Raw genomic sequence first — 20496 nt, forward strand, 5'->3', positions numbered from 1 at the left:
CCCGTTATGATCTTTGATTGGACCCGTGCCTTTGTTTTCCGCTGGACCCGTTTGCGGAAGAAAACTTCCGACAAGCGATGGTAATCCTGCAAGGGAACCGTACTGGGAAAAACCTCTTAGAAGGTCACGCCTCCACGCTCAGCAATGACTCAATGAGCATTAACAAGAGGAAGGGGATATCTGAATTCTCCACTTTCTTCAAAGAAACAAGGTTTCAAGACCGTCCTACCAAAGCGCGGAATAATAGAAGAAAGCTGGAGATTTCAGATGTTCCCTCTCACTTTAACATTGTCAATAATTCTTCTCCTATGATTCTATAGATTCATGACTAAATTGAGCAAATCGAATCCACCTCTAGGCTAGCTAGGCTACCTAGAGGCTAGTCCAGGTGGTGCGATTCATGCGAAGAAGCAAAGGATTCCGTCAATTGTGCTATCTGTCGCTGAGTTCCCTGGTGTTTAAATGACATTCAGGGGATCAAGGTTTCATTTCAGATGGCCAGGAATGGTGACTGCCGCGTTTTGCCGGGATCCTTTGAAGATGAATACAAAATTTACAAACGCTCAAAATCCGCAATCATTTGCTGGTCGAGCAATTCATACCCACTAGAATCAACGAAAAAAAATTGCTCCTCCTACGAGCAATTGTAGCGAGTATAGACACTATAGGTTCCATAGACAAGCGCAGGCACGGTTGGGTCATTTCGAGGGTCATAGTGTCTTTAGTATAGTCAGGCCGCCACCAAACCGGACCGCGCAATTGAGCACTCGCGCTGCGACGCGAGTCGCGACAATTCAAATTATGTTATTAGTAGTGCGCATCATGCACGCATGGATGTACTACCATGCGCACTAATCTAAATGAGTTGCGACATCTGATAACTGCAGATATTTTAATTTTATTGAAAACAAATTTCCGATTTTCTACCATACACGGAATAGCAATCTGAAATGTACCGCTGCTGGTAGACAAACTTCAGGTTGGTATGTAGTTCACACAAAAAATTGTTATTGAACTTCGTTTGAAAGGATCCAAATATTCTTGAAATATTAATTTATCCACAAAATCTTTGGAAAGTCTTCCAGATATTTTTTTTTGTAATAACCCAAAATAATTCTACGAGAAATACCTCCAGGAATCTAAAAATATCTACCTTCAATTTGTTTAAGGAATTCCTTTGGAAATCCTCTAGGTATTTCATGAAAAATTATTCCAGGAAATCAATCAATTCCAGTTCTGCTATACTCTGGTTTACGAGGTGAACTCGCTCCCCGGCATCGCGGAGTTGGCTTCCTACTAAGCGCTCAGGCACACTCTGCGCTTATGAAGTGGGAACCTATAGATAAGTGAAAGGATAATCGTTGCCAGTGTTGTGGAGTAGTATCGCCTCAATTACCCAAAACTACAACCCTGGTGCGATAAATTAACTGCGAGCCTACATCGAATGCTGCTGACTGCAGAACAAAGGATTGCCTGCGGTCCAGCAAGCCATCAGACGGCTAGTCAAATATAGCTATATGTTTAGCAAGACTAGAGTGTGGATAGAAAGCGAAAGTGACCAGGCAAGGTAAACAATCACCCGAATCTATCCACATCTCCGATAGGCAATGCGGTATAAGGAGAGCTCTGATCGTTACCTAGGAGCACGCAAGAGAGCGCGACCATCTGGAATTGCAGTGGTGGGTATGTTGCGCGAGATTAGGTGGTTTTAATTAGGAGCAGATTTCAATCCTGAGAATAGTTTAGTTAGAATCGGTCCTCAAACTGAACCACAGGCGCGCGTAGTGCCCTTCGCATGGCAAAGAATAATTGTATACGTGTGTAGTAATTAAGAACAAATTATGTTAGCTTTAAATAAAGAATAAATGTAGTTTATGTGTAGTTTGTGATTTCCTTTAAATAAAGTGTTTTTTAATCAGTCCGCGAGTGTTTGCAATTTGCCCAAGAAGGATTATTCCCCAGAAGCTATCGATGCAGGATAGCTTCATGAAACCCCAAGAACAATCGCCAGCCAAAGGAAATTGTGATTCAACGAATCGGACCAATTTGAGTGTTGGGAGCCGCCAAGGAAATCGAAGGAGGTAATTACCCGGTTCCTCAACAGCCAGATTTAGAACACGGGTCCGAAATCTTACTATAACCCAATGTTATGCGCCAACCGATGCTGCCGATCTGCAAGACAAAGAGAACTTTTACAGTCAACTCAATGCCGTCGTAGATGGAATTCCGAAGGGTGATATCAAGATCTGTTTGGGCGACTTCAATGCGAAGATCGGATCCGACAACTCGAACCATGAGCGCATTATGGGACGCCATGGTCTCGGAGAAATGAGCGAAAACGGAGAGCTGTTTGCAGAATTTTGTGGTAATAACGATCGCTCTTCCCTTATCGACCGGTTCACAAGGTCACGTGGGTCTTCCGTGATGGCTTTACAGAAAATCAAATCGACCACATCTGCATCAGCCGAAAATGGAAACGGAGCCTTCTTGATGTACGGAATAAACGTAGTACCGATATCGCGTCTGATCATCACCTCCTTATCGGCGAAATACGCATGCGCATTGCGCGGATTCGTCGGCAGGAGGAAAGAGTTGGACAACGATTCAACACACGCCAACTGGAAGATGCCACGGTGAAACGGTCCTTCGTTGAAGAACTGGAGACGCGTGCTGCAGATATTCCGGAAGGTGGCAGCGTGGAAGACCAATGGACCGCCATCAAGAATGCCTTCATCGCCACCAGCGAGAACAATCTGGGCGAACTACGCACCCAGAGAGAACAATGGATCACCGATGAGACATGGAGGAAGATAGAGGAGCGAAGAGAAGCCAAAGCCGCGACAGAGCGATCGAAAACCAGAGGAGCCAAAGTCCTAGCCCGTCAACGATACGTGGCTCTTGAGAAGGAAGTAAAACGCTCATGTCGACGGGACAAGCGAGCGTGGGCAGACTCTCTGGCCGACGAAGGAGAGAGAGCCGCTGCAACCGGGGACATTCGCCTCCTCTACGATATCTCACGACGCTTAAGCGGGGCGAAGATAAATGCAACGATGCCTGTGAAAGACGCGAATGATCAGTTATTAACCGACCCAACTGACCAGCTGAAACGCTGGTTCGAGCACTTCGAACAACTTTTTCAAGTGCCAGCCAGGCCATCACCACCTCGGCATGATCTGCCTAGGATTCGACGTATAACACGCGTCAATACCGAAGCTCCATCACTGCTAGAGATTCAAACAGCCATACAAAGCATGCAATCGAATGAAGCCCCAGGGGTCGATCGCATATCAGCCGAGATGCTCAAAGCTGACCCCATGACATCCGCTCAACTACTGCATCGTTTATTTCGTAATATCTGGGACACCGCAACATTCCCTTTCGACTGGATGCAAGGTATCTTAGTGAAGGTGCCCAAAAAGGGTGACCTGACTGTATGCGATAACTGGCGAGGCATTATGTTGCTGTGTACCGTTCTCAAAGTTCTGTGCAAAATTATCCTAGCCCGGACGCAAGGGGGTGCCTGAGAAAATCATCGGTCTCATCGAAGCACAGTACGAGGCCTTTTCGTGTAGAGTGTTGCACAATGGGGTCCTGTCCGACCCTATCCGGGTCGTAGCTGGTGTGAGGCAAGGATGTATTCTATCACCGTTACTGTTCCTCATCGTAATCGATGACATTCTGGTAGATGCGATTGACCGTGAACCAAACCGCGGGCTGTTATGGCAGCCTATAACCATGGAGCACCTGAACGACTTCGAATTGGCTGATAACGTTGCACTCCTCGCGCAACGGCGCTCTGATATGCAGAGTAAGCTCAACGACCTTGCCGAGCGCTCCTCCTCGGCAGGTTTAGTCATCAACGTCAACAAAACCAAATCGTTGGATGTAAACACGGTGACTCCTTCCAGTTTCACAGTAGCCGGGCACCAGTGGAGAATGTTGAAATCTTCCAATATCTTGGTAGCCAAATGGCGTCAGACGGTGGTACCAAGATCGACATAGGCGCACGGATCAAGAAAGCAAGGGCTGCCTTTGCGAGTTTAAGAAATATCTGGAAAAACAGGCAGATAAGTGAACGCACCAAAATACGAATATTCAACTCTAACGTGAAATCTGTGCTGTTATACGCTAGCGAAACATGGTGTGTATCAGTGGAGAACACTCAACGGCTGCAGGTGTTCATCAACAGATGCCTGCGGTATATAATTCGGGCCTGGTGGCCTCTTAACTGGATCTCAAAACAACGAGCTCCATCGTCGTTGTCACCAGAGGCCGATAGAAACAGAAATTCAGGATCGGAAGTGGGGCTGGGTCGGCCACACTCTACGTAGGGGCGGAAACGAAATCTGTAAACAAGCATTAGACTGGAACCCAGCGGGACATCGCAGCAGAGGCAGACCCAGAGGCTCATGGCGGCGAAGCCTCAATAAAGAAATAAAAGAAATCGACCGAAATCTAACCTGGCAACAGGTTAAAGCGATAGCCGGCAAATATACTATATTAACAATATGATTCACTCTCACGAAATTTTGGCGACACCACATGTGGCGCCAACTCGCGTCCGAAAGGATCGATACACACGTAAATCGAACTACCCAAAATATGACGATCGTTTTACACACACTTCAAAATGTCATCATGAAAAAATATAGGGATGCTTGATGTTTTTTTGCAAACTTAATCGATTATGTTTAATCGAATGCAAACGGAAAATCAAATGTTGTAGCAGAAGTGTGGTAGGCATATTTTTGTGGAAATGTATAATAAATTTGATATAGCTCGTTGAACTGTATCCGGCGGGACCATACCGGTGCACCATTTCGAAATTGACGCTCGCTGAAGCAGTTAGAGAGCTACACGAGGTTACTGTGGAGGTTTACGTTCTTCTCGCATTGTACCTACTCGCTCTCTGTTTCGCACACCATGTGCCCATATGCTCATTTGACTGCAACACAGAGGCGTCATGATTCTTTGGGAAATTTGACATTAAAGAAATCAATGAATTGTCTGAGACAAACAGCAAGTTGTCTGCATGGCTTATTATACGTATCTAAAATTAGTTGAGATATCCTTTGTCACTATTTAATCCGCACTTTATTGTTTTTTTTGGTTGAATCTGGTTGAAAGTAAATTTAACAAGATACGTTGAAGAATAGCTTAAATATAACATTTGGAATGCATTTAAATTTATATAGAATGAGGAATTATTCCAGCTAAGATTTGACAGTTGGGTAGAAAACCTTATTGAGAATTTTGCATAAAACGGGTTTGTAGAACTAACGAGGGTGGATTAAAAATACAAGATGGAAACTGGAAGGTCACATTTTCTGTTTACCCGCTTTTTCCAATAAGCTCAAAAAGAACCCAACGTAGATCGAAAATACTAAAAGTACTTCTGGGAGAATTTGTCAATGAAGATAATAGATTCTAATATGCACCATTGAGAGATACCACACTTTCATTAGTAGCCAAATAACGTAAAAACACTGGTTTGGACTATGCTTTTGCTAATATTTATACCATTTGATCATGTGTATTTATTCTGGTCGCTATGTTGTCGATATGTTTTTTTGAATAATTTTCCAATATATTTTTCAGCACTATCTCAATACTCTCAATTGCTGCAAGCCCATTCGAAGCGTCATATTCGATTGGATCCCGCAAATGACAGTTCGATTGGTGACCTGGCAGTGTCTTCGCCAGACTTTATATCTAGTGACTTTATTGCACATGCGTTTCTAGCTCGGTTTCCTATAAGAAAAACTTATCTTACAATAATTAGTATACTGAAATCTTCATTATATTGTTTGAAAAGATTTCTTTTGACAGCCCGAAATGAATTGAATATCATGTTGCAAACGGCCTCTTCAATACGAAATACCAATTATCATATAATAAATGGCGTACTCTAAAAATTCTAATGGTAATTATGGTAAATATTGATTTGAGTTAGCTTTTATTGAAATGTGTAAATATTGTAAATAATTTTAGACTGCAAAACTGCACGCATCTAAAAACAGCTAAAAACCAAATGTATTTGTTTGACGCATAGAGTTTACTGCACATTTTTGCCATTCTTCCATGTGCTTATTTTACGCTTGACAAATGACATGCTCTGTCATGCCTTCGTCACTTGCCTAATGCATATGTCAATATCAATATCGCTTCACGGTTTATCGAACCATGCAATGTGGCACGGCAAGAATGATCATGTTGAGTAAATTCTAGAAGGAATTGGACATGTACAAGTATAATATTGGTACAGATTTGTCATATTTAAAGTCCATTTTTCGTCATTGCAAAAAAAGCGTGTGCAACTCGTTGCAAAACTCGATTTTTTCAGCACTCGTAGTATTTATCCAACTCGGCAAGCTTCGTTCGATAAACGTACGACTCCTGCTGAAAAAAATCATCTTTTTGCAACTTGTTGCACAAACTACTATTTTGATATCGATATCGAGTTATACGTTTATCTAACCAGGCTTGTCGAGTTGGATAAATACTAAGAGTGCTTAAAAAAATTAGTTTTGCAACGAGTTCCACATACTTTATTTTGCAATGACGGAAAATGGGCTCTAATATGATAAATCTGTAACAAAACGGTACGAACTGATTTACTTCAAATGATCATTCTTACCAATAAATCATGTTGCTGCAAAGAACCGTCATATTCCATGTTATCGTACCACAATGCGTAGCTCGACAAGCCATGAAGCGATAGTTGAACTTGCCTTTGGAAAATTCTGATGTCATGGCCATCATTACCCCAGCTGATTCAGCAAAATGTAGTCATGTAACTACTGATCTGATGTTGGTTTTTCATTATAGCATCCAAATGAGTGCTATAATGGATTTTATGTCATTCATTTGAGTTTAAAGACAAAGATGTACAAATTTATGTTTAGATTTTCAATTCTGAAATAAAAACCGGTGAAGAATTTTGTGTTCTATTTTAGATTTTCGAAAAAGTAAAAGAAAAACAATCTAATTTAGATCAGTCATGAAAGCAATAAAACAGTCACGTAATCTTCATGTAACACACTAGTGCTAGCCGATTGAGTGAAATTGAGTGCCTCGACCTTTGAATCACTTAATTGGTACGTGAATAGTGCTGTGAAAAAAACACGTTGTTTTTCACGTAGATATGATGGGAAGATTATTTTGGGTGTAGCTAACACCGTCCTGTAAAACCACATTTTTAGAAACCACAAGTTCCGACAGTTTGATAACCCGCTTGTTATGCTTTCGCCATACAAATTGTTAGCTTCCCGCGCATATACATATACACCCAGATGCTAGCAGCTGTGGGTAGAAAACCAGCGCAGCAAGCATTTCCACGTCGGAGCAGCTTCTACTATTACTATATGAAGCATAATTTGTTTTTCTCTATATTATCGTAAAACTTTATTAAAACAAGGAAAATCGATCATTTGATGATCGATTTATTCAAAAAAGTATGGGAATCCCTATACCTTCGAATGTCATCTTTTCAGCTGCATGACTGTCGCCATCGTCGCCATGGGATTTGCTAGAATAAACAAGAAGAAAACATGTTTAGATTCCTCTTTGCTCGCTAGATGATGTTGTTATCACCGGCAAATGGTTCGCCATTTCGTTGTATGGAAAAGCTCGAAGTGAACCATATTGTTAATATAATATATTTGTAGCCGGGCAAGTTTTGAATCTGATGATTTTTCAATTATCTTTCGATTTTCTACTCCCTCATACTTTGAGTAGAACTGACCGATATAGCCGATAAACAAATCATTCATAATTTACAATTTTAAACAAAAATCGTTGCAGTCTTCTATTGCAACGATTAGCTTCTTGTACCCTTGGTATAAATTAGGTTAAGTTTAGTTTATGTTTAAAACATTGTAATTCCTACATGGTTCAATTCAACCTAACTAACGAAATGTATTGAGAATAACTAAAAATGTGTCATAGCAAATAAGGATGATAGTGTTAAGAAAGCACGGGACACAGAGATGAATGCATGTCTTAGATAATTAACAAATAAAATTAGTTAAAAGACATACCGGAAAATTAGAAAAAAAAACACGCATTTCAATGTGGAAATAAAGAAGAAAAAATAAGTTTGAGTGCCGTACAACAATTTAACCTGAATAAAGAACCAGTAACGCTGCAACAAATATTTCCATGTACACAATTTTAAATTTCAAACCATAATGCTCATGCTTAAACAGAGAACAGAATCCTTTGATGGCATGTTTTTCATGGCAATCAATGAATTCCAAAGTGCACAACCTTACCCCTAATAAATCAGCCGAAACTATAGAAAACTTCATTTAATTATCTTATAATGTTCTGTGGAATTGATCTTTAACATGTCAACTGCTTCTGAGCTCAATCGGGCATACCGAACCAATTTCCTGAATGAAAGAGTGATGGAGGTGTATTTTCCTATGCATTTTGGCTGGAACCACCATACAAACTTCAAATCAATTGCGCCAGCTTATGCAACAAGCGATTGAGCTGAAATTTTCAGAGATTGATTTTCTTACCCAAAGGCACAATCCTGGGGGTGCCCCGTAGAATTCGACAACCTTTTGTTTCCTGGGCCAGTCTAGTGTGCAGTGTTCAGAACTTTTTGAACACGCGTTCTCGTGTTCAGATGCATCTCTGTGCTTAAATATTGTTTATATTCCAATTTCGGTATCGTTGGAAATGCGCAGTTTCTAAAAAAAATAGATGATGTTCAAATTTGATCATTTTTTTACAATGACACAAATCTATGCATTGATTGATTGATCGATTGACTATTAAACTTTTATTACTTAATCACAATCATCGATATTTCATCAGTCGTATTTATTTATTGACTTCTTGCGTAATCATAAAGTCATATGAACATGTCTTATGATCAAGCCGGCTGCATAAATGATCGTATTATGATGTTCGAGCTCGATCATTAAGCTACGAGCACATTATGCTTCCTCATCCACATAACAATCCGTTCACCAAGCGTCACTTTCATCTATCCATTTCGCATCATTGGCCATGGTCGTGGACAAGTTTGAACAAAATAAAGTAAAACTTTGCCTACAATTATGTCTTGGCATTTCGAGGCCACCGCAAATGGGAAATTGTCGTAACAAACTAATTGGAAAATTATCTAATTGACACTGTCATACAAGAAAAGCAATTTCAAGCGAAAAATTATCCCTCGATGGTCAAGTTTAAAATGCAATTTCCCTGCGAAGATTTAAATTACTGAAGAGACGAGGTGCATTTTTCCGCTCGAATAAAAACAAACATTACATAACTCTCAGCTTCCAATGGTAAAATTGAAACCGCGCTGGGGAAAACCGGCTCCACTTTCGATTTCCATGGTTCGGAGCGTGCAGTTGCTATTGATTGCCTGCAATTTCCCACACCTCCTTTCGAGGACAGAGTGTGGGTTCGGGAGGTAGGTAGGTGGTTTAGCAAACCGGAAAAATGCAAATTGTTGAACTGAATCAATTATATGCAAAAAAAAAGTCACACGAAAAGAAAGCACCGCATATGTCGTCGGCGACGTTGTCGACTTCGTAGCTGTGGAGCGGCGTTTGATGATGGACACAACAATGTTGGTTAAGCGTTGTACGAAGCATGATCGTACAAGCGACGTGATGACCACGACGGTGCAGTTCTCTGCATGATAATTAAGGAAAGGAATTGTTGATTGAATTATTTATATTTTCGAAGTGTAAAATTGTGCTTCACAAATAGAAAGCCTCGCTTCGGAATCACTGATGGTCGCATACGGGAAATGATTTGAAGTTAATGGAAGCTCATTGTTCATCGGCACATCAATAAACTTTGCCTTAATGCCTTCATATATAATGCAAAATTGACTTGTTACTATATACCATCTTTCATTCCCATTTTCTCCCATTTCCAGATTCCCCTAGTGGGACTCGTGTCGCTAGCAACCGCCCAATACGGCCCAGCCCCACCCCGAATCAATATCCCCGGTGCCATCCCGCTGCCAGTAGTACGTGGTGTGCCGATCCGCGAGGAGCGAGTGCTTCCCCCACAGCCCCAAATCCTTCGCGTGCGCCGACCGGGCTCCGCGCCTATCCGCACCCTGATTCCCAACTCCATCCAAATATCCACCCCCAAGTTCCTCGAGCCGGAAGCGAAACCCGTTACCGAAGACCACGAAGAACACGAACTCTCCCAACCCTTCATCCCGATTATCCACAGCTCCCCCGCCCCTCCCCAGCACTCCATCCCCGATGATCATGACGAACAACGTGACATTCAACAGAACATCCTTTCCCGCTTCAACTCACAGGAGAACCGACCTGCCCCCATCCCGCGTGCCCAGATTCCAGAGCGTTTCTTCGCCACCGACAAGGATATCCCGTCCAACGCTCAACGGTTTGCCATAACCTCGGAACGTCCCGTCGCTCCAGCCCCAGCCCCCAAGCAGTACCGTCCGGCGCCCCAGCAGGTCATCTCTCGGCCGGCCCCGGTCCGCCAGCAACAGCAGCACTATGACGAAGACCGGCCGCACAGCCGACAACAGCAGGAGGATGAGCGTCGCCGCAAACCGGTGGCCCAGATCCTGCGGAAGTGGCGCGAAGAACACGAGGACGGTTCCATCACCTGGGGCTTCGAAAACGACGACGGTTCGTTCAAGGAGGAAACCATCGGAATCGACTGCATTACCCGGTAGGTTGGTTGTGGGTTGCTGGAATGGGTGTGCACAGTTTTACGTCTTATGAATACCTGATACATATTAAGAAATGTTTATCCTACTTACAAATGTACGTCAAACTACTGATCATATGAGTAAGCAAAGATAATCAGATTCCTTAATATGCTGTATTCAATATTTTATTTTAAATGTTGTGCGTATTTTTGCATGAGATCAAAACAATTCATTTGCCTAATCTTAGGTCAACAAATGACCTCTGAAGTAACTTTTTCAGACATTTTTTACAGCAGTTAGGTAAATCCAAAATATTTCTTTTACCATACTAATTCATAAAGCATGTTTACTTTAAAGATACTGTAAACAAAGACGGGAAACAATAACAAAATTAGACATAGAACTTAGAACAACGCACGGAAATTGTGATATTGAACTGCTATGACATATTCTTATCACTGAATCATAGATGACTAAAAGATCATGTTAATCTTTTCTCGATTCCCAAACAATCCAAAAATCTACAGACTTGAAATAAATTGGTTAACAACAGAACTGATCGATAAATAATTTTACACATTTTCGGTAATTTTTACAATACACTATAGAAAATTATCACAGATTTCTGGGAAATAATTACGTACCGAATAGTTCTACTTTTGTGAATCTGTGAAATAAATTAAGTCTATTGCCAAATAAAATAATTTTGAAACCCAATGTAGATAGATGTAGATTCATCCTTTATGTTAAATTTATTTTAAATTTATTTAATTTATGTTAAATTTATTTATTGTGGATCCTAATATTTTTTACGTGTGAAGTTTTTAAACTTCTGTAGCCCACTCACGCAGTCCAGCCCCTGCAGTGAACTATGTACAACTGTGTTTTTCCTTCAACGTGTTGTACTTTTTTACAACTGTGCGAGTTTCCGAAGCTAAAAGAACAAATTTTCTGACAGAAACAGCATTTTTTTTATTCCAATTGTTACATTTCCCATCATTGTTTATAGTGTCTTTAGTTAATACTATTGAATAGATCGTAGCAATCGTAGTTCAAAATTCTAAACGAAAAATGTGTTTGGCCAGGCAGACAATTTTAATTCTTTCAATCAAATAATTATTTTAATTATCATCATGATTTTTTTCTTATTGGTGCTTAAAGGCAGCCTCCCAGAATCCAAAACTAAATGAACTTGCGTTGACAGTTGTGCATGGCTCCCCTTTTGAATATGGTGCCCTTGAAAACGCGAGTGCATTTAGTTTTGGATTCCGGGAGGCGGGAGTCAATACAAAACGTGTAAAACTTGCTACCAATTGTTTTTTTTATTAAATCAAATGAATGTAAGAATGTAAGACCAAAATGATTTACTGATAGGCATTACCAAATCACTGAAAAAATATTCAGAACAGCACATAGCACGATCTCATTTAATGGTGAATTATGTGTACCCATGGGATTCCTGTTTAAAATCAAATTTGCACGCAACTAATTCGTGGTAAGGCTTTTTGATCGGAATGAAAACCACATACCTAGGTATTACAGCACAACGAGTAACCGTGTAACAAGGAGTAACATAACTTGGGTTCATGTTATAACTTATATTGGAGACCAGTAAAACGATTTTTTAATACAAAAATAAATTGAACGTTGACAAGTTTTAGAGTTGATGTTGGAATCCGCAAAAAGGGAAGTTTTGAAAAGATCCGCAATATGCATTCCGAGATAAACACTCAGATCTATTTTTTTTGTTAACTATCTTGGCTGTGCATATGCACAGCACATGTTTCCAAATGGACAAATTGATATGAAATTTGCGAAAAAGAATCCACGTGTCTTGGAGGGACTCGAACCCTCAACCTCCTACTCTTTAGATAGGCGTGATAACCCCTACACGACAAGACCACTTAAAGGTCACGTTTGCGGAAAAGCCATCAGAATCCGAGTACCAACCTCCACCGCTGTTAGCTCTTTTTTGCAAATTGAATATCTTTCGGATGCTTGATTTATCCAATCTTCACATGTGCTTTACTGTTGTATATCCACAGTCAAGCGAGTGCACATTTTGTCCAAAAACCATTTTGCCGAATAGTCGAAAATCATCAATCTAAATAGTATTTGACCGAAAATAACGTTTGGGCAAAACAATTATACAACGGAAAACAGTTTGGCCAAAAAATTCATTTGGCCAAAGCGACATACGGCCGAATAGATAATTTGGCCGAAGAAGTACTCTTCTCCAACACGTCGTTTGGCTGAAATGTTCGTTTGGCCGAATTGGTTATAAGGCCGAAAATGTCGATCGACCGAAATGGTTGTTTGACAGAAAGGGCCATTTGGTTGAAAATGTCATTTGGTCAAACAGCCAAATGTTAATTACTGAACGGGTAATATGATCAAAAATATCCACCTGTTTGGCAATTTCGGCCAAACAACTTTTGTTCGGCCAAATGAAATATTCGGCCAAACACTTGTCGGCCTTGTGTCTGTCGTTTGGCCGAAAGTCATTTAACGAAAAGACATTTATTCGAATAACAGGTTAGGCCAAAAGTCATCTGGTTAAATTCCATTAGGTCGAATTACACGTGTTTAATTAGGTCGACAATTGGCGGAAAGCGACAATCAGCCGGAAGGCTCATTCGGCTGAATTGGTAATTAGACCGAAAAAGTAGTTTGCCCTAACAGTTTATTTGGCTGAAAATGTCATTTGGCCGGAATGGTCGATTGAACGAAAAAGTTGTTTGACCGATTAGATCATTTTAGCGTAGGTGGTACAAGCCAAGACTATTGTATGAGAGTAGCATCACTTTCATCCGTTACCACAGATATTGATTTGGGACTAATCACTAACTCTTAGATGGAAGCAATGCACTCTCCAATAGCCGAGATCTGTTCTGGCCACGTCCTTGCGAATGCTGAGGAAGGGGATGGATGGTTTGTTGGACACATACTTAAGAAAGATGCAGAGAACTCTACGACCTCTCATAGGTGCCACGGGAGATTTTGGGATTGTTTGCACTTGTTCGTAAGCATGTTCCCGTATATGTCCATCTTCAAGAGCCACTGCGCCTAGCTGCTCTTCCGTTGGGAGTGCCACTTCCAGCTGCTCTGCGTATCATTGGGCTAGTCTACCGTCTTGTAGCCGCCCAATGTTAAGCCGCGGCGTTCGACTTCGACGTGTGTTGTACACCGTCGAGAGTTTTGAGCGCAGGCATACTGCTACGAGATAGTGGTCGATTTCAATATTCGCGCTGCGGTAAGTGCGAACGTTCGTGATGTCGGAGAAGAATTTACCGTTGAATAGAACGTGGTCGATTAAGTTTTCCGTTCTTGGTTAGGTGATCTCCATGTGGCCTTGTGGATATTTTTGCGGGGAATGAAGGTGCTTCGGACTACCATTCCGCGGGAGGCTGCAAAATTTATGCATCGTTGGCCGTTATCATTCAATACGGTGTACAGACTATCCAGTCCGATGACCGGTCTATACATTTCCTCCCTTCCTACCTTGCGTTCATGTCGTCGATGACGATTTTGACGTTTCGCAGTAAGAATCCATCATATGTCTGCTCCAGCTGTGCGTAGAACGCTTCTTTCTCGTCGTCGGGTCTCCCTTCATGTGGGCAGTGCACGTTGATGATGCTATAGTTGAAGAAACGGCCTTTTATCCTCAGTTTGCACATCTTGCATTGGTTGGCTGCCACGCAGCACTATGAAGCCGGTTCCCAGCTCGTTGGTGGTGCTAGAGCTTTGGTAGAAGGGAACCGGTCGATGCCAGCTTTTCCACACTTTCTGTCCTGGCCAGCAAATCTCCTGCAGCGCCACGACGTTGCGGGGATGTAATTTATCGTAGATCATCCTATCGCAACCTGCGAAACCTAGCGACTTGCAGTTCCATGTTCCAAGCTTCCAATCGTGATCCTTTATTCGTCGCCTAGGTCTTTTCCGATTATATCGAGTCGTATTATCTCTTATATTGCTCGTAATTATTGGTTTTCCAAGCCACTTATTGGGCCTGCGCGCAAACCTCCAGTCTCGTCGGAGAGCCGTCGTGTCAGGTCTGTTTTGTGTCCCACCTGACACCAGGACTTAAGCTAGTGCGCTTTGAGCGGCACACGGTCACTTTGGTGGGCCTACTTGCGGGTACACGCAGCTTTTTATAGGAATTTACCAGGGCCCACTGTCAAACCCCACCACATCATAGGCAAGCCCCACAACTCGCAGATGGCCTCGGATTCACAAGTTGTGATCAAATCACAATCAGAAACAGATGATTCAACGCGTTGAATATTTGCCAGGTGATACCAAGGTGATGCCAGGTCAAGGCCTTGATTAAGACACTGCAATTCTGTTTAGACAGATTAGCTAAATAGCTTGTTACTACCGGAGATGGCTCCCGGATGTACAACTCCAATGCCATTTGTGCTGAATGACGGCCCAAGAGTTAACCAAAACCTTCACCCAACACTTGGATATTGGAATACCTGGCTCAGGACCAATAAAGTCATGTGATGCTCCATTAGGAGCTAACTCATCAGCCAATTCGTTTCCAGCTATGGAAGAATGGCCAGGTACCCATTAGGGTGGTTCAAAAAATTGATTTTGCTCCACAGTGCTCATCTGATTCTTTACCATGTTCTGAGTGTCCTCTGAAAATTTGAGTTCGTTTGCATTAAATCTGATTTAGCACAAGCCGTTTCAAGTTCGCATGCAAATTAGTATGGGGATATTAATTTTTTCATTATACTGTTAATGATGCCTTCCCATCAAGCGCAGGTTAAAAGAAAAACTTAAATAGCTAAAAGGAATACTCAATAGCTTTCACTCAGTGAAAACCGCATCTCAATTAATCGTTCCAATAATTAATAATCGAATTTAATCTATTCCGTGGTTTTCTGCAGCTAATTGCATAACTCATCAACAGGCAACATTGCTACCTGTGGCGCGAAAGATAACACACACAAATTCGGGCTACTATGTTGCACTGCACATTTCAGTGATGCCCTCAAAGAAGTTTAATGATCATGACTAAAGATTCGCAACCTATCTTAAAATCGATTACTAATTATTGGGACGATTAATCAACATGCGATTTTCGTTGGGTTAAAGTTGTTGAGTATTCCTTCTAGCTGAGAAGGTTTTCTTTTAACCTTCGCTTAATGGGGGAAAGTCATTAACAGTATAATGAAAAAATAAATTTCCCCATACTAATTTGCATGCGAACTTGAAACGGGTTGTGCTAAATCAGTTTAAATCCAAATGAGCTCAAATTTTCAGAGGACACTCAGAACATGGTAAAGAATCAGATAAGCACTGTGGAGCAAAATCGATTTTTTGAACCACCCTAGTACCCATATAAGGTGTAAAATATTAACTCAATCTGAGTTCGACATAAGATTACTAGCTTCGACCTTGAGTTGGCCGAAGCGAGAGCTTTAATAGCTGCTTGGCTATATGAAGTAATGGGTTGCTGCAGTGCGGATAGCACTCCACACATGATGGCAAATATTTCCGCTTGAAAGACAGTCCAGTGTGTACCCAGTGAGTGGGGCTGTTGCAACCTCAGCTCACGCGAATAGACGCCTGCACCCGCTCTACCTTCGAGGAGGGAGCCGTCAGTGTAACAAACAATGCTGTCCGACTATTGCCAGTACAAAGTCACGGTACGGCACGGTAACGGTTAACAACCCAAACACCCAAAGGAACTATACTCGCTATTTCCAATAATCTAACAACTATCAATTTCAATCATTTTCTATATTTTCATGCGCTTAATTCGAGGCCTACCTTTCATTCATCATCATGCTCATTCCATTCCTGAACGAGGCTGCCGTTGTGGTACCATCAAAACGATCCGCAAAATTGCATTCGTCGGTTTGTTTTGATGATCGTTCTTCTCCAGTTGCTCTTCAATCGTTCTCCTCGCTGCCGGGACAGCACACACGCACACTCGTTGTCGATGATTGTAAACACCGATGCGAATCACTGACGATGATGATATTTTGTTGGTCGTTCTTCTCCGCATGCAACCCCGGACTGCTTACCGTTTTTAATTAAATTGCTTTTAGAATGTTTGAGAAGAGTTTTAAAAACTTCTTCGTATGGTTTCCCGTGGAGATTTTTTCGATTATCAGTCTTCTTCTTCATGCAACATCAAAGCGCCAATCGGGTTGAAACAGGGGGAGAAGGTGGAACACTGAATCCCTACCCCAACATGTGCGACATGTGCTGTGTACCACCTTTTTGTTATGGCGAGGCAATTTTTATGCACACTTTTGTTTTTGATATTTTATCAAAATTAAACACTGAGATACCTGCTTGATTATAGGGACTCGAAAAAGAATTTATTTGCTGTAACTAACCGAATATAAAAATGTTCACATTAACGATTGCGCCCTAACACCGGTTCTAAGCTTCGATGCAGAGTACACGAGCTTTGTTCGCCAGTGACAGGCGTATGAGGCCCTTGGGTTGAAAACATTCTCGACACCCTGGGCATAGTGTATCCATTGTACTTGCCACACAAGATACATACTCATACAATGGCTGGTATATAGAAACGCGTTTAAATAATAACTGAGGAAATGCTAATTGAATACTAAGTTGAAAAGCAGGCCAAGTTCCAATTGGAATATAGAGCGATTGGAGAAGGAGAAGAAGATCAATTGAATTTTGAAATTTCTCGCTGATCATAATCTCGCTAATCATCATCTTAATATTGAAGACATTGGAAGACATTTTTAAACGACTGTGAAGACTTTTGAAAATATCATCTGGCATCCCTGGTTGCGGCTCGTCTTCACTGACTAGCCCTGCTCAACGTAACCTTTGTGGGTGTGCGATGCACAATACGCCGACCTATACTGCCTACTGCCTCAGCCAGACGTACTGTTGCTTTAGCACTGCCGATGATGTGACAAAGTTTTGACTACCGTCGGGAAGCGCTAGATTGAGCGATTTCAATAAAAGGCCCTCCTCGGAGAGCCTTTCGTGATCTACGCGGATCGCTTAGTCGCTTGTGCGAGGACTCTGATGTTACCGTCGTTGCTGCTGCCTCCGTTGTAACCGCCTTTTCCCACGAACAATGGTGAACTCTAGGAGAGCAAATGGCGTTGCTGTTCCTGGCCTTACAGGTTGCCGGATCTGTGAATGTTGTGATTTTCTAGTCTATGTTTCTCCTTTATTTCGTTGAAATTTACCCTCTGGGTGTTCCACCGATAGTGTGCCGGCGTTGGGGCGTCTATTTGCCTGGCCACAGATTGTCCCGTTTGTCACCTTCGCTGGTTTTATCATTCGCTTTTCACACGTGTTAAGTTAACCGAGATTTCGTGATGGCGACTACACAGGCGGACAGCAGCAAACGTCTGGTAAGGAATGTTTGTCTCCCTGGTTCTGATTGTACGATCGTGAGAGATTGCTCGTTGAGAGGATTGGGGTTGCCTTGCGTGCGATTGATTTGCAAGGCTGTACATATTCTATAGCAAATGTATAGTGCGGCACAAAAATATCGTAATACGACATACATCTGGCTATTCCACTCATCCCGCGAGGGAAATTTTTTTAAATGCTCTATAAGGAAAACTACTAACGTGTTTAGAAAAAAAAAATGTAAGCTCTTTTAGTGGAATTTCAACTGTCTAAAACGAGTTAAGTGATTTGCATTTAATTCCACTAGGTTTTGTTATGCAGATACGTATTTCGACCTCAACTGTGAGGCTGTCTTCAGTGTCTCGTACTTGACTCGATATAAGCTGCTTCATTACTTGGGTATCTTTAGAGTCTATAGTGTGTTAGGAAATTTAATTTCAATGAATCAACAATTTGACACCACAGGACACGGTTCGAGCTGAAATCTCTCCATACTCAATTGAGCTCCACGCTCTACAAGTTGATCTACACCTGGTCAGCCTACCTTGCTCGCTGCGCTCCACGCCTTTTTGTACCTGCCTGATCGGAAACGAACACCATCTTTGCAGGGTTTTTGTCCGGCATTCTTGCAACATGCCATCGGACCCTTCCGGCTTTACCTACCTTTTGGATACTGGGTTCACGGTAGAGCTGGGCGAGCTCGTAATTCCTCATTCACCGCCACATATCACCTTCGTGCACATAGCCAAAGATGGTCCTAAGTACCGAGTTCCTTCGGAACGCTCAGAGGGTTATGGCAAGGTGAAGGTCTTTCGTTCCTACTATTCAACATCGCTTTGAAAGGCAGTGGTTGACACTAGTGGTACGATTTTCACGAAGTCCGTTCAGCTATTTGGTTTCGACAACGACATGGAAAGTTACTTTGAAAAGATGGAAGAAAACTACATCAGACTGAAGAGGGAAGCAAAGCGAATCGGACTAGTCATCAATACGTCGAAGATGAAGTACATTATAGGAAGAGGCTCAAAAGAGAACAATGTAAGCCATCCACCACGAGTTTGTATCAGTTGTGAGTGTTGTGACGAAATCGAGGTGGTTGAAGAATTCATTTACTTGGGCTCACTGGTGACCTCCGATAACTATGCAAGCAGAGAAATTCGGAGACGCATTTCTGCTGGCAATCGTATGAACTTTGGACACCGCAAAACGCTCCTATCGGATAGAGTTCGCCGCCATATCAAACTCACTATCTACAAAACGCTCGTTAGACCGGTCGTTCACTATGGACACGAGACCTGGACGATGCTCGTAGGGAACCAACGCACTCTGGGAGTTTTCGAAAGGAATGTGCTGCGTACCATCTATGGGTGCAGAATGCGAACGGTACGTGGAGGAGGTGAAAGGATCACGAATTGCATCAGCTGTTGGGAGAACCATCCATCGTTCACACCGCGAAAATCAGACGACTACGGTGGGCTAGGCACGAAGCCAGAATGTCGGACAGTAGCCCGGTGAAAATGGTTCTCGACAACGGTCCGACGGGAACAAGAAGGCGAGGTGCGCAGTGAGCAAGGTGAATCGATCAGGTGGAGAACGATTGGCGGACCCTCCGTAGACTGCGTGGTTGGCGACGTGCAGCCATGAACCGAGCTGAATAGAGAAGACTATTATGCACTATTATTCCTCGTCGATAAATAGTTGTGGGTGGTTTTCATCAGGTAGCTGGGTAGATTGTGCAGCACACTTGTCATAGAAAAGTTTATTTGTCAGGTGTACAACCGATTTCAGACGTATTTGAGTTGCTGCCACAAAATTGGTCTGAATTATGCTGCTTGGGATCATTCCAAACATTGTCGAACGCCTTCTCTAAGTTCACATTAGTGTGTCAAAGGACATTATTAACACAAAAAAAGTCATGTATGATGCCACGTCGGGGTTGCTGAAAGCCATTACTAATGAGCAGCATATCGATAGCTATGACGCGTATATACTAGACCAGCGGTTCTTAACCTGGGGTACATGTACCCCTGGGGGTACCTTCGCTGACTCCAGGGGGTACCTCGGGCAAAAATACGTAATGGCGGATGTATTACAATTTTGATAAAAATTTATCGATAATGTTCTGATAATTGTATATTATTTTATTTCAAAACTTTTTATTGTACATAATATGCACGGCGATCAGTGAATCAAAGTCTATTAAATCCTGCCCACCACAATGAAGGGCTGTTGGATGAAAGATCTGAAAAAAAACTTCAAATGCAATCTACCTGTTCGAAACAAAATGTTGAATAATATATTAAGAATATGCATCTGAACTAAAATCTTAAATTTAAATGTTCGGAAATCTTCATTTGAGAGGCATGAAGGCTTTTTTTTAAAACAGCGCAGTTGCTTCGTTGCAAGAGGCTGGAAATCGCCTTCTACGCGTGTCGAAGGCCTCATTTCATGTAGGTCCTAAGCCTCCTTTCAAA

General features: G+C 42.1%; 1 protein-coding gene across 2 annotated transcripts in view; it reads left to right on the forward strand.

The window, feature by feature from the left end:
• Positions 1-20496, forward strand: part of LOC134225875 (uncharacterized) — a 39851-nt gene that overhangs the window by 16496 nt on the left and 2859 nt on the right. Inside the window, exons 2-3 of one of the 2 annotated variants that reach the window (XM_062706306.1) lie at positions 9905-9997; positions 10301-10680. In XM_062706306.1, the coding sequence (XP_062562290.1) occupies positions 9905-9997; positions 10301-10680 (473 nt within the window). Of the gene's footprint in view, positions 1-9904; positions 10681-20496 lie in introns of both variants that reach the window. The other variant, XM_062706304.1, reaches the window with a different exon arrangement.

Source organism: Armigeres subalbatus, chromosome 3 (assembly GCF_024139115.2).
Source record: "Armigeres subalbatus isolate Guangzhou_Male chromosome 3, GZ_Asu_2, whole genome shotgun sequence".
In the NCBI taxonomy this organism is placed as follows: domain Eukaryota; kingdom Metazoa; phylum Arthropoda; class Insecta; order Diptera; family Culicidae; genus Armigeres; species Armigeres subalbatus.